The 14,558-nt window shown below is 45.9% G+C and overlaps 1 protein-coding gene across 6 annotated transcripts in view; it reads left to right on the top strand.

The window, feature by feature from the left end:
* usp54a (ubiquitin specific peptidase 54a) overlaps positions 1–14,558 on the top strand; it is a 54,978-nt gene that overhangs the window by 26,028 nt on the left and 14,392 nt on the right. For 5 of the 6 annotated variants that reach the window (XM_042009738.1, XM_042009739.1, XM_042009736.1 and 2 more), the window contains 12 exons: positions 1,571–1,663; positions 1,737–1,871; positions 1,951–2,064; positions 2,705–2,787; positions 3,300–3,402; positions 3,483–3,629; positions 3,701–3,850; positions 9,725–9,893; positions 10,102–10,293; positions 12,145–12,279; positions 13,272–13,941; positions 14,431–14,555. In XM_042009738.1, coding sequence (XP_041865672.1) covers positions 1,571–1,663; positions 1,737–1,871; positions 1,951–2,064; positions 2,705–2,787; positions 3,300–3,402; positions 3,483–3,629; positions 3,701–3,850; positions 9,725–9,893; positions 10,102–10,293; positions 12,145–12,279; positions 13,272–13,941; positions 14,431–14,555 — 2,116 coding nt within the window. The remainder of the gene's footprint in view (positions 1–1,570; positions 1,664–1,736; positions 1,872–1,950; positions 2,065–2,704; positions 2,788–3,299; positions 3,403–3,482; positions 3,630–3,700; positions 3,851–9,724; positions 9,894–10,101; positions 10,294–12,144; positions 12,280–13,271; positions 13,942–14,430; positions 14,556–14,558) is intronic. The other variant, XM_042009740.1, reaches the window with a different exon arrangement.

Raw genomic sequence — 14,558 nt, 5'->3', positions numbered from 1 at the left:
GAACTGAGCCGGCGCTGCAGCTGTCAGGACGTTCGTTTGGACTTTGTGAGGATCATAAACATCTGGGCTGGACTCAGCGGCTGCAGAGCTGCTGATTTATTTCAGGGAAATTTGTTGAGCTTTTGATTTTCAGGGACCTCTGTTTGATTTCTGGAGGGAAGCCTGAACATTTCAGGTAAAAACTGCCTGGAAATGTGTTCTGTGTCGAGAGGTTCGTGGTGAGAAATGAAAAGTAATCTCCTGTTTGAAATGTTCAAAGCTTGGAAGCTAATCGCTGAGTGAAAACAGAATTTTTTCTTTTCTAAAATGTGGGAACTTTCTGATTGTTCGGATATGCAATCTTCACACATTTCATAACAAAGTTTGAAGTATTTGCATTTATCGCATGTGTATAAGTATTTACAGGTTCATCCATTTTCCACTGATTGTTTTTTAGCTGCTTCTAGAGGAAGAGGAGGGAGCCGTCACGTTTAGATGTTTCACCGGTGGACATTCAGGTGGCTGCAGATGATTTGAAGAGGCATAAACAAAGTCATGAAGTCCAAGGGATCGTCTGTAGACCTCTGAGACAGGAGTTTATGGAGGCACAGGTCCGGGGAAGAGGACAGGATAGTTAACTGCTGCATTGAAGGTCCCAGTGAGCCCAGTGGCGTGGAAGTGTGGAACCACCAGGAATTCCTAGAGCAGCTTGACCAAACTGAGCATTCGGGGGAAAAAGGCTGTAGTCAGGGATGACCGAGACCCTGACGGTCACTCTGACGAAGGTCCAGCATTTCTCTGTGGAGAGAAGAGAACAATCAGATGTGTCGAGTGGCCAGACAGAAGAAACCTGAAGGAGTCTGAGACCGTCCATCCATCCACCCTATACCGCTTATCCAGACGGGGTTGCAGGGGCAAAGAGCTGCTTCCCGGCCACTTCAAGCTCTCCGGGGGAATCCTGTGGCGTTACCAGGTCAGCTGAGACCTTCAGATTTAACCTGGATCCCTTCAGCATGTGCTGGGTCTTCCCCTGAGCCTCCTGGAGCAACAGACTGGAGCTCCTCGAGCCACCTGACTCTTGGCAGTAATCACATACAACTAATCAGCTGATTTTACCATTTCCAAATCGGAATTAAAGCTACAACCCAGAAAAATTTGGGCTCAAAAACATGCAACAGCAAGAAAAGCAACCACATTTCCCATTTAGTCTCCCCATGACGCGAAGGAAAACGTGGGAAGATGTTCTGCATCAGTTTTCGGGTGCCCATACTTATGCAACCAGCTGATTGTTTTTCGTTTTCTCTAACAGATTTATTGGGATATTAAAGGCCACACTAAGATTTTCTTTTTAATTATAAAAAGAAGAAATTTTAACGGGTGTAAAATGTTTTTCTGTATGGACCGGAGGTTGCGCTACACTTTCGTTGTCATTTTAACTGACAAGTAGCTACAAAAAAACTCTGAAATTAAACGGCTCACCTTTTGTGGCCTGAACGTACCGTCTGGAGGTTCTGCTCAGTTCTGACCCAAAGCCTTCAAATAAAAATGACTGTCATATGGTCTTGTTTTGATGATGTCGTTGTTTCCTTAGGTTCTGTGGCATCTCGACATTTTCCGCCGCAGCTTCCGTCAGCTCACCTCTCATAAGTGCATGGAGGACTCGTGCATCTTCTGCGCCCTAAAGGTGAGAACTGGTCTAAAAGCCGAGCCCGACTGGACCAGAACCACGTTTCTCACCTCTCTGTTTCCGTCTTTAGAGCATCTTCGCTCAGTTTCAGTACAGCAGTGAGAAGGTGCTGCCGTCCGACGCCCTGCGCACCGCGCTCGCCAAAACCTTCCAGGATGAGCAGAGGTTCCAGCTCGGCATCATGGACGACGCCGCGGAGTGCTTCGTAAGACCACGCACATATGGGAGAGCGTCGTCATGGCAGCGCGCCTGTCAGGTCCTCACCTGGTTCTGTGTTTCTACAGGAAAACATCCTGATGAGGATCCACTTCCACATCGCAGACGAGACCAAAGAAGACATCTGCACGGCCAGACACTGCATTCCCCACCAGAAGTTCGCCATGACGCTGTTCGAACAGGTGAGACGGGTCTGGTTCTGCTGGACCAATAAGAGTTCAGCCTGAAACATCCTCCACAACATCAGGGAGGATGTAGAAAACTACATCCTCCACGACAGGAGGATCCTCTCAACGTTTCTCCATCTTCTATTGTCCAGTGTTGGTGAGTGTGTGTGAATTGTAGCCTCAGTTTCCTGTTCTTAGCTGGCAGGAGGCACCCGGTGTGTCTTCTGCTGCATCCTGGTCCAGACAACTGCTGCTCTGGATATTTTCTCTTCTTCAGAACATCTCTGGAAACCCTGGAGATGGTTGTGGGTGCAAATCCCATTAAATACTCAGACAGGCTGTTATTGTTAAATACTCAGGCTGTTGTCATTTAGGCATGCAGGATTTCTGCAGATCCCTCTGGATCACCAGGGGGCGCCAGAGAACCTGGATTCCTCTCATAGACCAGAGTACCATGAAGTTATTTTAATACAGATTCATGAAGTTTGTGGATCTTTAGAGCTGGAACCCAGTTTCTGTGGAAAAAAACCCTGCAGGAGCCTCGATGTCTTCATGTCCACCGTCTTCACGTCCACTGTCTGCGATGTAATCTCAGCTGGTTCAGTCTCAGCCGGCAAACTGATGGATGTGTTCACATTGTGTGTTTCTGTGTCAGTGTGTGTGCAGCAGCTGTGGAGCATCTTCAGACCCTCTGCCCTTCATTCAGATGGTGCACTACATCTCCACCACCTCCCTCTGGTAAGTCTGTGTGTGTCTGTGTGTGTGTGCACGCTAGCTTTAGTTACAGTCTCAGATAAGAAAAGTTGAGGCCACGCCCCCTCCCACTACTGTTGCTTGGTAATGCATCAGGGTCACCCAGGCAACCATGTTGCCTGATACTAGTACAGGTTCTAATGACCTGTTAACACCCTGACCCACCCCATCCCCCCACCCTTGGAAGACGAGAAGGAAAATGGCCACCTTTGTAAAAATACGATTTTTTCTTCCGCTCTAAATGAGTCTGGTTGTGTTAACGTGCACGTTTGATGTTCGCACTGGTGCCAAATGTTGTCTGAGGTATAAAATAGAATAGAATAAACTTTATTGTCATTATTCAGTTACATGCACAACAAAGATGTGTGTGTGTTCCAGTCAGCTGCTGTGCACGTTGGTGGAAGAAGAATGAAACGAGCTATAAAACACAGCAAACAGAGGAGACCTGGATTTATCTGAACCTGCCTCTCACACGCCGCTCTCCTCCTCTTCCTCAGCAACCAGGCGGTGAAGATGTTGGAGTCGAGGGAGAAGGCGACTCCGAGCATGTTCGGGGAGCTGCTCCGGAATGCCAGCATGGGAGACCTGCGCAGCTGTCCCGTAAGACTTCTCCAGAACCAGATTCCCACCCTTCTCCAGTTCCCCTTCCTCACATGTGACAGCTCCCTCCTCTTCCTCAGAGTCAGTGTGGTCAGCAGCTCCGCATGGCCCGCGTCCTCCTCAACAGTCCGGAGATCATCACCATCGGCCTGGTCTGGGACTCGGACCACTCGGATCTGGCTGAGGACGTCATCCACACACTGGGAACCTGCCTGCGTCTCGGAGACGTAAGACAACCCTGAGCGTCATAGACGAAGAGGCGGAGCTAAGCCGTGTCACTCATGGTGTGTTTCTGCAGCTGTTCTACAGGGTGACGGAGGAGAAGGCCCGGCAGGCCGAGCTCTACCTGGTCGGCATGGTCTGCTACTACGGGAAACACTACTCCACCTTCTTCTTCCAGACCAAGATCCGACGGTGGATGTACTTCGATGATGCCCACGTGAAGGAGGTACGTTTACATCACAAACTAGAATGTGTCAGACAGGAGCTTCCGGACTCTTCTCCACCCAGATGGGGACATTTGTCTGAGCTCTTATTCTGGATTAAACCAGTTCCAGATCATTTTCTTCACCAGGAAAACGCAGGTGTTGTGCTTGTGGTCAGAGTTGGAGAAAACACCACAGTCCTGCTCTGCTTATCCTCCACTGGCACATTTATCTGCTTTACGGCTCCTCCACCACTGCATTCCCATTGGCTGCTTAGCAGCTGAGGTCACCGCAGGGTAATGATCCGAAAGCCTCGACACCATCAGAAGTTCGTCTCTAACCATCTTCCATCAGGTTTACAATGACCCGCCTCAGGCCTGGTCCTCGGCCACCAGGTCTGCACCATGCGAAACAAACACCCATTTAAGATTTTTCTGACATATTTAATATTTTAAATTCCAGCTTCCCCTCAGTGTTCACGCAGGAATATATTTTCTATATGAGATGCAGGATTATCAGACGTGAATATGAGCAGCTCGATCTTCTAACAAGATGGAAGTGATACGAACGTTTTCTGGATGCAACCTGTGGTCAAAACACTGACGTTTCCCCTCAAACTGGTTTTACAGTCTGATGTTTTACTGTTAAAAACAATCTGTAACTAATCTTGAAACGGCAGCCTTTCTAACTTTCATCCTCCCCACCGAGACCCCCGCTGATGTGTGATTGGCTTTGTTTGTTGTTTTTTTTGTTTTTTTTTTTTGCCGAAAATAGTCGACGGCTAAATTTTATTCCTTGGAGCCCTATTCGCCAGCATGCTGAACTCACCACACACACAACACGTATGACGATATATTCACTGTTTCTTCTTCCAGGCCAAGTTCAGTTGGAAGGTGTTCGCTTTACCGCTGCGACGCATCGCTTATCAGCTGCTATTCCTGGGCGTAGCCAACCTGGTGTATCTGTCAGATCCATCACGTTGGCCACGCCCCCCACGGCTAACCTGATGTCCCAGAGAGTCCCTCCAGTGACCATCTTGCAGCGGGGGGCGTGGCCAACAAAAAAAGAAAATCCCAGTATAAACCAGTCTGTAGCAGCTTTTAATCCCAGTATAAACCAGTGTGTAGCAGCTTTTAATCCCAGTATAAACCAGTCTGTAACAGCTTTTAATCTCAGTATAAACCAGTCTGTAGCAGCTTTTAATCCCAGTATAAACCAGTCTGTAGCAGCTATTAATCCCAGTATAAACCAGTCTGTAACAGCTTTTAATCCCAGTATAAACCAGTCTGTAGCAGCTATTAATCCCAGTATAAACCAGTCTGTAGCAGCTATTAATCCCAGTATAAACCAGTCTGTAGCAGCTATTAATCCCAGTATAAACCAGTCTGTAACAGCTGTTAATCCCAGTATAAACCAGTGTGTAGCAGCTTTTAATCCCAGTATAAACCAGTCTGTAGCAGCTATTAATCCCAATATAAACCAGTCTGTAACAGCTTTTAATCCCAGTATAAACCAGTCTGTAGCAGCTTTTAATCTCAGTATAAACCAGTCTGTAGCAGCTTTTAATCCCAGTATAAACCAGTCTGTAACAGCTTTTAATCCCAGTATAAACCAGTCTGTAGCAGCTTTTAATCCCATTATAAACCAGTCTGTAGCAGCTTTTAATCCCAGTATAAACCAGTGTGTAGCAGCTTTTAATCCCAGTATAAACCAGTCTGTAGCAGCTTTTAATCCCCGTATAAACCAGTCTGTAGCAGCTTTTAATCCCAGTATAAACCAGTGTGTAGCATCTTTTAATCCCAGTATAAACCAGTCTGTAGCAGCTTTTAATCCCAGTATAAACCAGTGTGTAGCAGCTTTTAATCCCAGTATAAACCAGTCTGTAGCAGCTTTTAATCCCAGTATAAACCAGTCTGTAACAGCTTTTAATCCCAGTATAAACCAGTGTGTAGCAGCTTTTAATCGCAGTATAAACCAGTGTGTAGCATCTTTTAATCCCAGTATAAACCAGTCTGTAGCAGCTTTTAATCCCAGTATAAACCAGTGTGTAGCAGCTTTTAATCCCAGTATAAACCAGTCTGTAGCAGCTTTTAATCCCAGTATAAACCAGTCTGTAGCAGCTTTTAATCCCAGTATAAACCAGTCTGTAGCAGCTATTAATCCCAATATAAACCAGTCTGTAACAGCTTTTAATCCCAGTATAAACCAGTCTGTAGCAGCTTTTAATCCCAGTATAAACCAGTCTGTAGCAGCTTTTAATCCCAGTATAAACCAGTGTGTAGCAGCTTTTAATCCCAGTATAAACCAGTCTGTAGCAGCTTTTAATCCCAGTACAAACCAGTCTGTAGCAGCTTTTAATCCCAGTATAAACCAGTCTGTAGCAGATGAAGCTTGAATCCCAGTATAAACCAGTCTGTAGCAGCTTTTAATCCCAGTATAAACCAGTCTGTAACAGCTTTTAATCCCAGTATAAACCAGTCTGTAACAGCTTTTAATCCCAGTATAAACCAGTGTGTAGCAGCTTTTAATCCCAGTATAAACCAGTCTGTAGCAGCTTTTAATCCCAGTATAAACCAGTCTGTAGCAGCTATTAATCCCAATATAAACCAGTCTGTAACAGCTTTTAATCCCAGTATAAACCAGTCTGTAGCAGCTTTTAATCCCAGTATAAACCAGTCTGTAGCAGCTTTTAATCCCAGTATAAACTAGTGTGTAGCAGCTTTTAATCCCAGTATAAACCAGTCTGTAGCAGCTTTTAATCCCAGTACAAACCAGTCTGTAGCAGCTTTTAATCCCAGTATAAACCAGTCTGTAGCAGATGAAGCTTGAATCCCAGTATAAACCAGTCTGTAGCAGCTTTTAATCCCAGTATAAACCAGTCTGTAACAGCTTTTAATCCCAGTATAAACCAGTCTGTAACAGCTTTTAATCCCAGTATAAACCAGTCTGTAGCAGCTTTTAATCCCAGTATAAACCAGTCTGTAACAGCTTTTAATCCCAGTATAAACCAGTCTGTAGCAGCTTTTAATCCCAGTATAAACCAGTCTGTAGCAGCTTTTAATCCCAGTATAAACCAGTCTGTAGCAGCTTTTAATCCCAGTATAAACCAGTCTGTAGCAGCTTTTAATCCCAGTATAAACCAGTCTGTAGCAGCTTTTAATCCCAGTATAAACCAGTCTGTAGCAGCTTTTAATCCCAGTATAAACCAGTGTGTAGCAGCTGTCAGACTGGGAGGTAAAATGATGTAAAATGAATGTATGAATAGATGTAGCAGCATAAAGGTCGACCAGAAGAAGAAAGCAGAATTTATTACTAACAGAACTTTGTAGAAATAACACACAGATCAACAGTGACCAAACCTTTTCTCATCTCATCGTTCTCTCAAGTCTTGGCTTTCAGGAGAAAAAATATTGTTATTGAAACAAACTACAACAGAAACTATTTCCATGTTTCCACTTTTTCCTCATTTCCAGTTATTCCTGCTACTATTTACCTGCTATCCTCACTAAACCAACTCCAGCTCAGCTGCTTTGTGGCGCCACCGTGCATCAGAAACGTCTTCTTGGCTTTATTCCAGCCATAGAGGAGCATTATTTTTCTTCTTTTCACACACACATAGAACTTTCTGCTCACTGGTTGATCTTTGGCTGCTCCTGATTGGACGTTACCGTCAATCTAAGCTCTCTGATTGGTGGAAAGTCTGACAGGAAGTGCCTTCATCATCATGTCCAGGTCTAAATAGAGGTCTCTTAGCAACATAGTAGTGATGGTGATGTTTTTATGGTGAAATGTGATAAATAATGCTGTTATCATACACACTACTGAGAAACTGGTGACAATATAAGCGAAAGCCGTCGGGATGCTGAAGATGTATCAGAGGTTTAAGGGTTAATTTTCTTCTTCTGCAATGCCAGCTGCAGATTTGGCGCCACCTGCTGTTTAAACCATGTTCACCAAACGTGATCATATTGAGTTCAAACTGCTGCAGATCAGTTAAACATCTGGATGACAGAAAAAGAAGAGGTCATTCCTCCACAGGGCCCTGATGTCCCTGCCCATCCTCCTCCTCCATCACTGCTGCTCTCTAATAACTGCTGGAATGAGACGTGTCGTTCTCTCTCTGCTGGTTGTGAAAACAAGGATATCCCTCTATTGTTGATCAGTGCAGCTGGACAGAAGCGAGGGTGTGGTTAGGACGCACACACAGCCCACACTTTTGCTCACACTGCAGACTTTCATTTATCGCTCTCTCTCTGTTAAACAAACACCCACATTTTTGTGTCCGGGCCGACGGACAGTCGAGCCGCCGTGCCTCAGGGCGTCCCGTCGGATCCCAGCAGACCTGGAGGAAAGGTTAAAATAACACACGGGAGGATTTCAGTCCCACAGGGAGGGAGACGACGGACGGAGGACAGGAAGAGGACGTTTTCCTCCACGGTGACGGACAGGGTGGGAACGGACTCTTCTCAGCTGTCGCCGGATGGGTTGATGATGAAACTCGAGCACTTTGTCTTCGGGGCGGTTTGGTCCAGCTCCAAATGGTCATTTTAGGTTTCTGATGTGGTTTCGTGGTATTCACTGAAGCAGGATCAGATTTTAAGCCCCTTTTTTCCGTGGTTTAGTTTGGAAAGCGACGTGGGAGTTAAAGTCTTCGTTCTTCGTCTCTGACAGAATCAGTTCTAATAATTACTGCGTGTTTAAGGTTGAATTTGAGGGATTAATTACATGAAAATAAAATGACGTCTTAATGTTTTCATTTGGTCTTTGAGGAAGAAAGATAAATTTTTTAGATTCCTCTTTAAAACCAGAAGTAATTCAGGTAAAAGTTTGTGGCGTCACTGAGCTGCTGTGATGGAATAATACAACCTGGTGTCCATTTAGAGTCTGAAACGGGGTACGGCTGCGTCCTGATTGGCTGGATGACAGATCTGCAGCTGGACCAGATGTCTGTTAACCTCCTGCAACATACATGTAACAGTAAACGCTGCTCAGACAGCAGCAGACTGAGACCGGACCGGGTTCTGCTGTTTCTGGGTCTGAAGTCCGTAAACCAGCTGCTGGTCCTCCTTCTGCCCGTTCCGGCTCATTTTGTACATTGTTTTATTTTGGGGTGATTTTGGTTTTGTTCCAGCTGGATTTGGGTGGATTCTTCCCTCACTTGTCTTTTATATCTCTGGCTCCATTTTACAATGCAGGAAAAAGTTATTCAAATCCCTTTTTTTCCCCACGTGGGACCCTTATATAATCTTTTTACTACAGTATGAACAGCATAAAACCTTTTTTTTTTTTCCCCTCAAACCTGACCCGGGTCACTTTATGTGGCACGAAATCTGATGGAAGCGACCTCAGTCAGTGTGTGTTAGAGGTTGCATTTAAATGATAAGAACTACACAAAAAAATCAGATTTGAGCATTAAGACCGACATTGTGAACGTAGTCTTTCTTTTTTATATATATATATAAATCACCTTCAGACTGAGCCAGAACTACCAAACATTCAATCATTTTAATACTCTTAACTCTTTAAAGGCCATTTTAATTACTTGGATTGAAAACATAATAAAGGTAAACGCTAACGACCTGAAAGGGAAGTAAATTTGTCCTGTTGACCTTTTTCTAGAGAAACAAAAATTCATCCATTTTTGGAAACTACAACCAGAATGGCAGCCAAGAAAACTGAGGTAATAAATACCTGGAGGAACAAAGCCTGATGACCCACAAGGATTAAAACAAATACCGTCTCCATGGCAACATCCAGCTGTCCACACTTCTTCCTGAGAGATGGACGATGTGTTCCCGACCTGACTAGTGAACAAACCTCGGCCAGTTCTCGGTCTGAGGTTGATCTTCACCTCCGGAAGTTTCTGACTTTGCTGTGTTTCTGTTTTCATCCTTTAGATCGGGCCCAAGTGGAAGGACGTGGTCTCCCGCTGCATCAAGGGCCACTACCAGCCTCTGCTGCTGCTGTACGCTGACCCGCGGGGGACGCCGGTGTCGGTGCAGGACCTGCCGTCGCGCCTCGACCTGCACCACCTCAGCAAGACGTGCTACGACAGCGAAGACTCGGGTAACTACAACACAGCTAGGCGTCGTAGTAGTAGCACAGCAGCAAAGACGCAGGTAACTATCAGAATCTGCAGCTCTGTTTCACTCGTAGTTTTACTGACCAGACTGAGGAGCAGCTAACAGTTGGAGATGCAGACGTACTTCTTATGTTGTGTGTCTGATGTGTGTGTGAGGTCTGACCCCGCCCACTCCTCCACCCCCTCCGACAGGCCGCGAGCCGTCCATCTCCAGCGACACTCGCACCGACTCTTCCACGGAGAGCTACTCGTGCCGACAGCCCTCCCATGCTCACCATGAGTCCCTGGCCAGCCACTACTCGTCCGACTCCCAGGGAACCGTCATCTGCGTGGAGCGGCCCGACGGACCCCTGCACGCCTCGCTCTGCAGCCTGGAAACCATAGGTAGCAGTTTCATGCTGTTCTGGAGACGAGGAAATGCTTTCTGAGCCTGGAGCGCTGCAGGTTGACGTTGACTGGCTAAACGCCGCTGCTCCCCGCTCAGCCTTCCTAAAGGTCCCTCTCTGGCTGAACATGCTTGGGTTTTGGTCTGACGATCGGTGGCACCTTTCAGCTGCAGCATCTGTTAACATTTAACCCATCAGCTGCTGAAAAGATCCGATCTCCTCACTTTGTCTTTTAACTTCCTGTCTGTGCAGGAAGCGGGCCTGTGCTGAACATCTGAGCTGTTTTATCATTTGAGACAGAGCCATAAATAATCATCCTATCTGGAAGTAACCAATCCAGGGACTAGTTTTTCTGCAGGATGCTCCTCATTTAAGGAATATTACGTAGCTGGAAGAAGGCAGCGTGACCAGATTCATCGTGTCTCTTCCACTTATAGTTGTAAGAATTTGTTTGATCAGACAAAGAGCCGGGTAAAAATCTGTCAGATTACTGAGCTGGTCCCGCCTCCGGGAAGCCATCAGCTTATAAAGACTCTCCACGACACGCCGGATGGCGTTTCTGAAGAAGACTGAAGTTCCAGTCGAAACATGTCAAGGTAAAATTACAGCTCCTTAAAAAAGTCTTTGATCAAAAGAATTCTTCCAACTATAACTGAAAGAAGGTGGTCCTAGAAACCTCTTTTATATGTGAGTCCAGGGACTGATCCTGGTCCAGACTAACAAGGACCCTCGCTGTAGTCCTGGAAGCCCTGGAATTCCCATCCAGAGTCATTACGTGATAGGATGAGTTTCTGAGATCTTAATATAACGGAACTTATTTCATGTAATATGAAATGTATGAGTCCAAACACAGAACCCTGAGGAACTCCATTCCATCTTTTTTTAATTTGTTTACTAATCTTTAACAGAAGAAACAGTAAAGACTGTAAATTCAAACAAACAGCGGCAGATCTGATGTGCGTTGGTGGGCGGGGCCTGTTCAGGCTTTGTGCAGGTTAAATCTACACCGGACCACAGATTGGTTTAATGAGCGGGATGGAGGGTAAATCTGTTATTTACGCCTCGCATTTTCCGATGCACTCTCGGCCTGCTGTTGGAGGTTTTAGGGAAATTATTTCTCCTTTTCCTCATCTGTCACTTCCGTTTGTAAAAGCAGGACAACATCCAGACTTTTTGTAGAAATTTAATTTGTTACCGAGGTTTCCATCTGATCTTCATCCAGGATGCAGATCAGCAACGGCGTCACATGATTCTCCATCAAACTTACCATAATTCGCCTGTCTCACCTCCGGTTGGTCAGAAATTTGACCTCAACTCTGCAAACACATGATTCTGCTTCTGGGTTCTGGGATTAACGTACTGTTTGGAGGTTTAGAACTGAAAATTAACTTCCTTCTGAATCCATGGTCATGGACTCGGGTCTTTGGGTCTTACTGGGACAATGGGGTCAAGGGGTTCCTGAAGGTTGGGTTTTTGGAACAGGAAAAGTTCTGTCTTCTCTTCATGTGGAAGCTAATTTGACTCTTAATTTGAGCTTTAGTAAGTCAGAACTAAAATTCAGAATTTCCGTCAGTTATAAATTCTGGAAACATCCAGCAGCTGATTTTCTGAGGTGTTTCTGGTTCTGTCGGGTCATTGGACCTCCTCATGTGGGCGTGTGCTACAGCAGCATCTGAGCCAATTGCAGCCCAGACTTTGTGACAAACAGAAGTTAAAAGACAAACAGGAAGTTCATCGTCACTCCTCTGTCACATGTCTCTCTGTAGCCAATCACATTCTGTCTTTCCCACTGTGCCGCATGACTCGCTGACTGCTCTTGACACCTGTTGCCATGCTTCTTGTCACTAAGGCCACGTGATGGACATTATGCAGCACCAGTCTCTGAGGAAGGAAGGCGGGGCCAGGGATAGGAGGCGGAGCTCAACTCGCCACTGGCGACATAAACCTGACAACGAAGCCTCATCAGCTGGTTACCACAGCGAGGGTAGGCAGGGTTTGAATCAATCAGGTGCTGGGCAGTTTTAAAGGAGCCGATCAGAAGAGCTTTTAGGTTTTCTGACGATCTGCAGTTTACTTCATTTTGTTGCAGGTAAATAGAGTCCCTGCTGTGTGGACGCTGGTTTGGATTGATTTAATAAAAAAGCTGATCTTTGTCGGTCTCATTCTGTTTGTGGTTGGAACACATTTAGAACACCAATACGACCTTTTAAATCCTGCAGCCGTTTGGTTTGACGTTTCATTTCTGTAATAATTAATGATTTATCCATGGGGAGGAAAAATCCCATGAAATCAAATTAAGAAATATTCAGAACCAGATTTCAGCAAAGATTCAAAAGTTGGAGAAATTTAAATTAAAAATGTAATAAAATATTCAGACTTCAACCTCTGGGTCATTTTCGTATTACTTGACTACTTGAAATATTTTTGCATCTTCATCACAGACGCAAATCAGCCGGCTGATCCGAAGGTTCACGACACAAAACCAGAGCAGGACAGGACGTCCTACTGATCAACAACGTCCAGTGGAGACAAAATTTCTATTAATTTTCAGTTTAAACCTGAATGATGACGTTGACGTCAGCGTGTAAGAACAAATAAATTAAATTCAGGAGGATTTAACGTTGTTTTCTTTTTAGCTGGAATAAAAACAGAAGCGAGTTTGGATAAAAACTTTACTTCATGCTTCAAACTTAACGGATCAGATCGCCACAGCTGCGCCTGTTTGTTGTCATGGAAACGAACCGCTTGTAGCTTAGAACAGAATCATAACCCCAGACCTGCGTCTGCTTGTTGTCATGGAAACTAACCGTCCACTCTGGCCTCCACACAGTTGGATGATGATGATGCGGCCGTCTTCATCCTTCATAGCTTCATCACCTCGTTCATGTCGCTCCTCTGTTTGTTTCTCCTCCTCCTTTCTCATTGTCTCTTTCATTGCTTTTTTCTCCCCTTTCTGACTTTGTCTTCTCCTCCCAGGAGAGACTTTAAAGGAGCAGCAGGTTCCTCGTAACCTCCCCAAACCTTCATCCTCCTCATCTTCAACCAGTCGCCTCCGAGACTTCAGAGAGACCATGAACAACATCATCCACAGCCGCCCCCTCTCCTCCTCTTCCTCCTCCTCCCTGCCTGCCGCCGTCCTCTCTGAGATCACCTCCTCCTCCGACCACCATCCTGCTGCAGGCCCTGCTCTGTGCTCCTCTTCCAGTAAACCTCAGGACTGGGAGGCCAACAGCACCAGCAGCGAGTCCAAATCCAGCTCCTCAGGAGGAGCTGGGACAGGGAGGTACCGGCCGGCGTGGAGGCCACGGAGGGAGGCGCTGAACATCGACACCATCTTCACCCGCGAGAGGCGCAGGCAGGCGGGGTACAGCCCCCTCGGAGGCCCCCTGCCCGACGACAGTGGAGCTCCAGCGTCTGGAGGAGCTGACGCTTCCCTCACCACCCAGGAGGAGGCGATGCCCATCAGGCCCGGCTCCTCCTGGACTCTCCCCGCCTCCTCCAGCAGCTTCAGAAGAGGAAACAGAAGCGCAGACCTTCCTCCTCCTCCTCCTCCTCCCAAGCTGATCCAGAGGATGGAGAGCGGATATGAAAGCAGCGAGAGGAACAGCAGCAGTCCAATCAGCCTAGACCTGAACCTGGGGGAAAGGTGAGCTCCCCGGGTTCTTCATCACACCTGGGACCACCACAATGAGTTCAGTGGTAGAACATAGTCTTCATCAGTTTACCCAGTTTACACAAAAACAACAAAAACCAAACAAAGAAAAACCATCACAATGACTCTGTTAACAGCTCAAATCAAAATCCACGTACAGTCTTCCACCAAGAATAATTTTATGTTCGAAATAAAGGAGGAAGATGTTTCTCATCCTGCCCCATTTAATAAACCACTAGTATCTATATATTTCTACAATATTGTACACATAAAAACACAAAGTATATCTATACATATAATTGGGGATTTCCAAATTAACCTTCTACAGACCATTACACCCTGACCACTAAAAGGCATTGACCTCACGCCGAGTCGGCCATGTTTGAACAGTAAGACTTTCCATAAAGGAAACATAATCAGGTTTTTCTCAGCTGTATAATGTAATGTTTAGTTTCTTTCTTTTTTCTGTTGGTCTCTTTGCAGGGAGTGCGTTCTGAAGAAGCCTTCGTCCTCGTCCTCTTCCTCTGGGCCGTCGTGGAGGAACTCCAGGTCGAAGAGCAGCGGATCTCTGCTGCAGGATCTCAGCTCCACCAGCAGGGGGAGCCTTGGTA

The sequence above is a fragment of the Melanotaenia boesemani genome, chromosome 16 (assembly GCF_017639745.1).
Source record: "Melanotaenia boesemani isolate fMelBoe1 chromosome 16, fMelBoe1.pri, whole genome shotgun sequence".
NCBI classification, from domain to species: domain Eukaryota; kingdom Metazoa; phylum Chordata; class Actinopteri; order Atheriniformes; family Melanotaeniidae; genus Melanotaenia; species Melanotaenia boesemani.
Note: the sequence above shows the minus strand (reverse complement) of the source record. Positions and strands in the feature narration are given on the sequence as shown.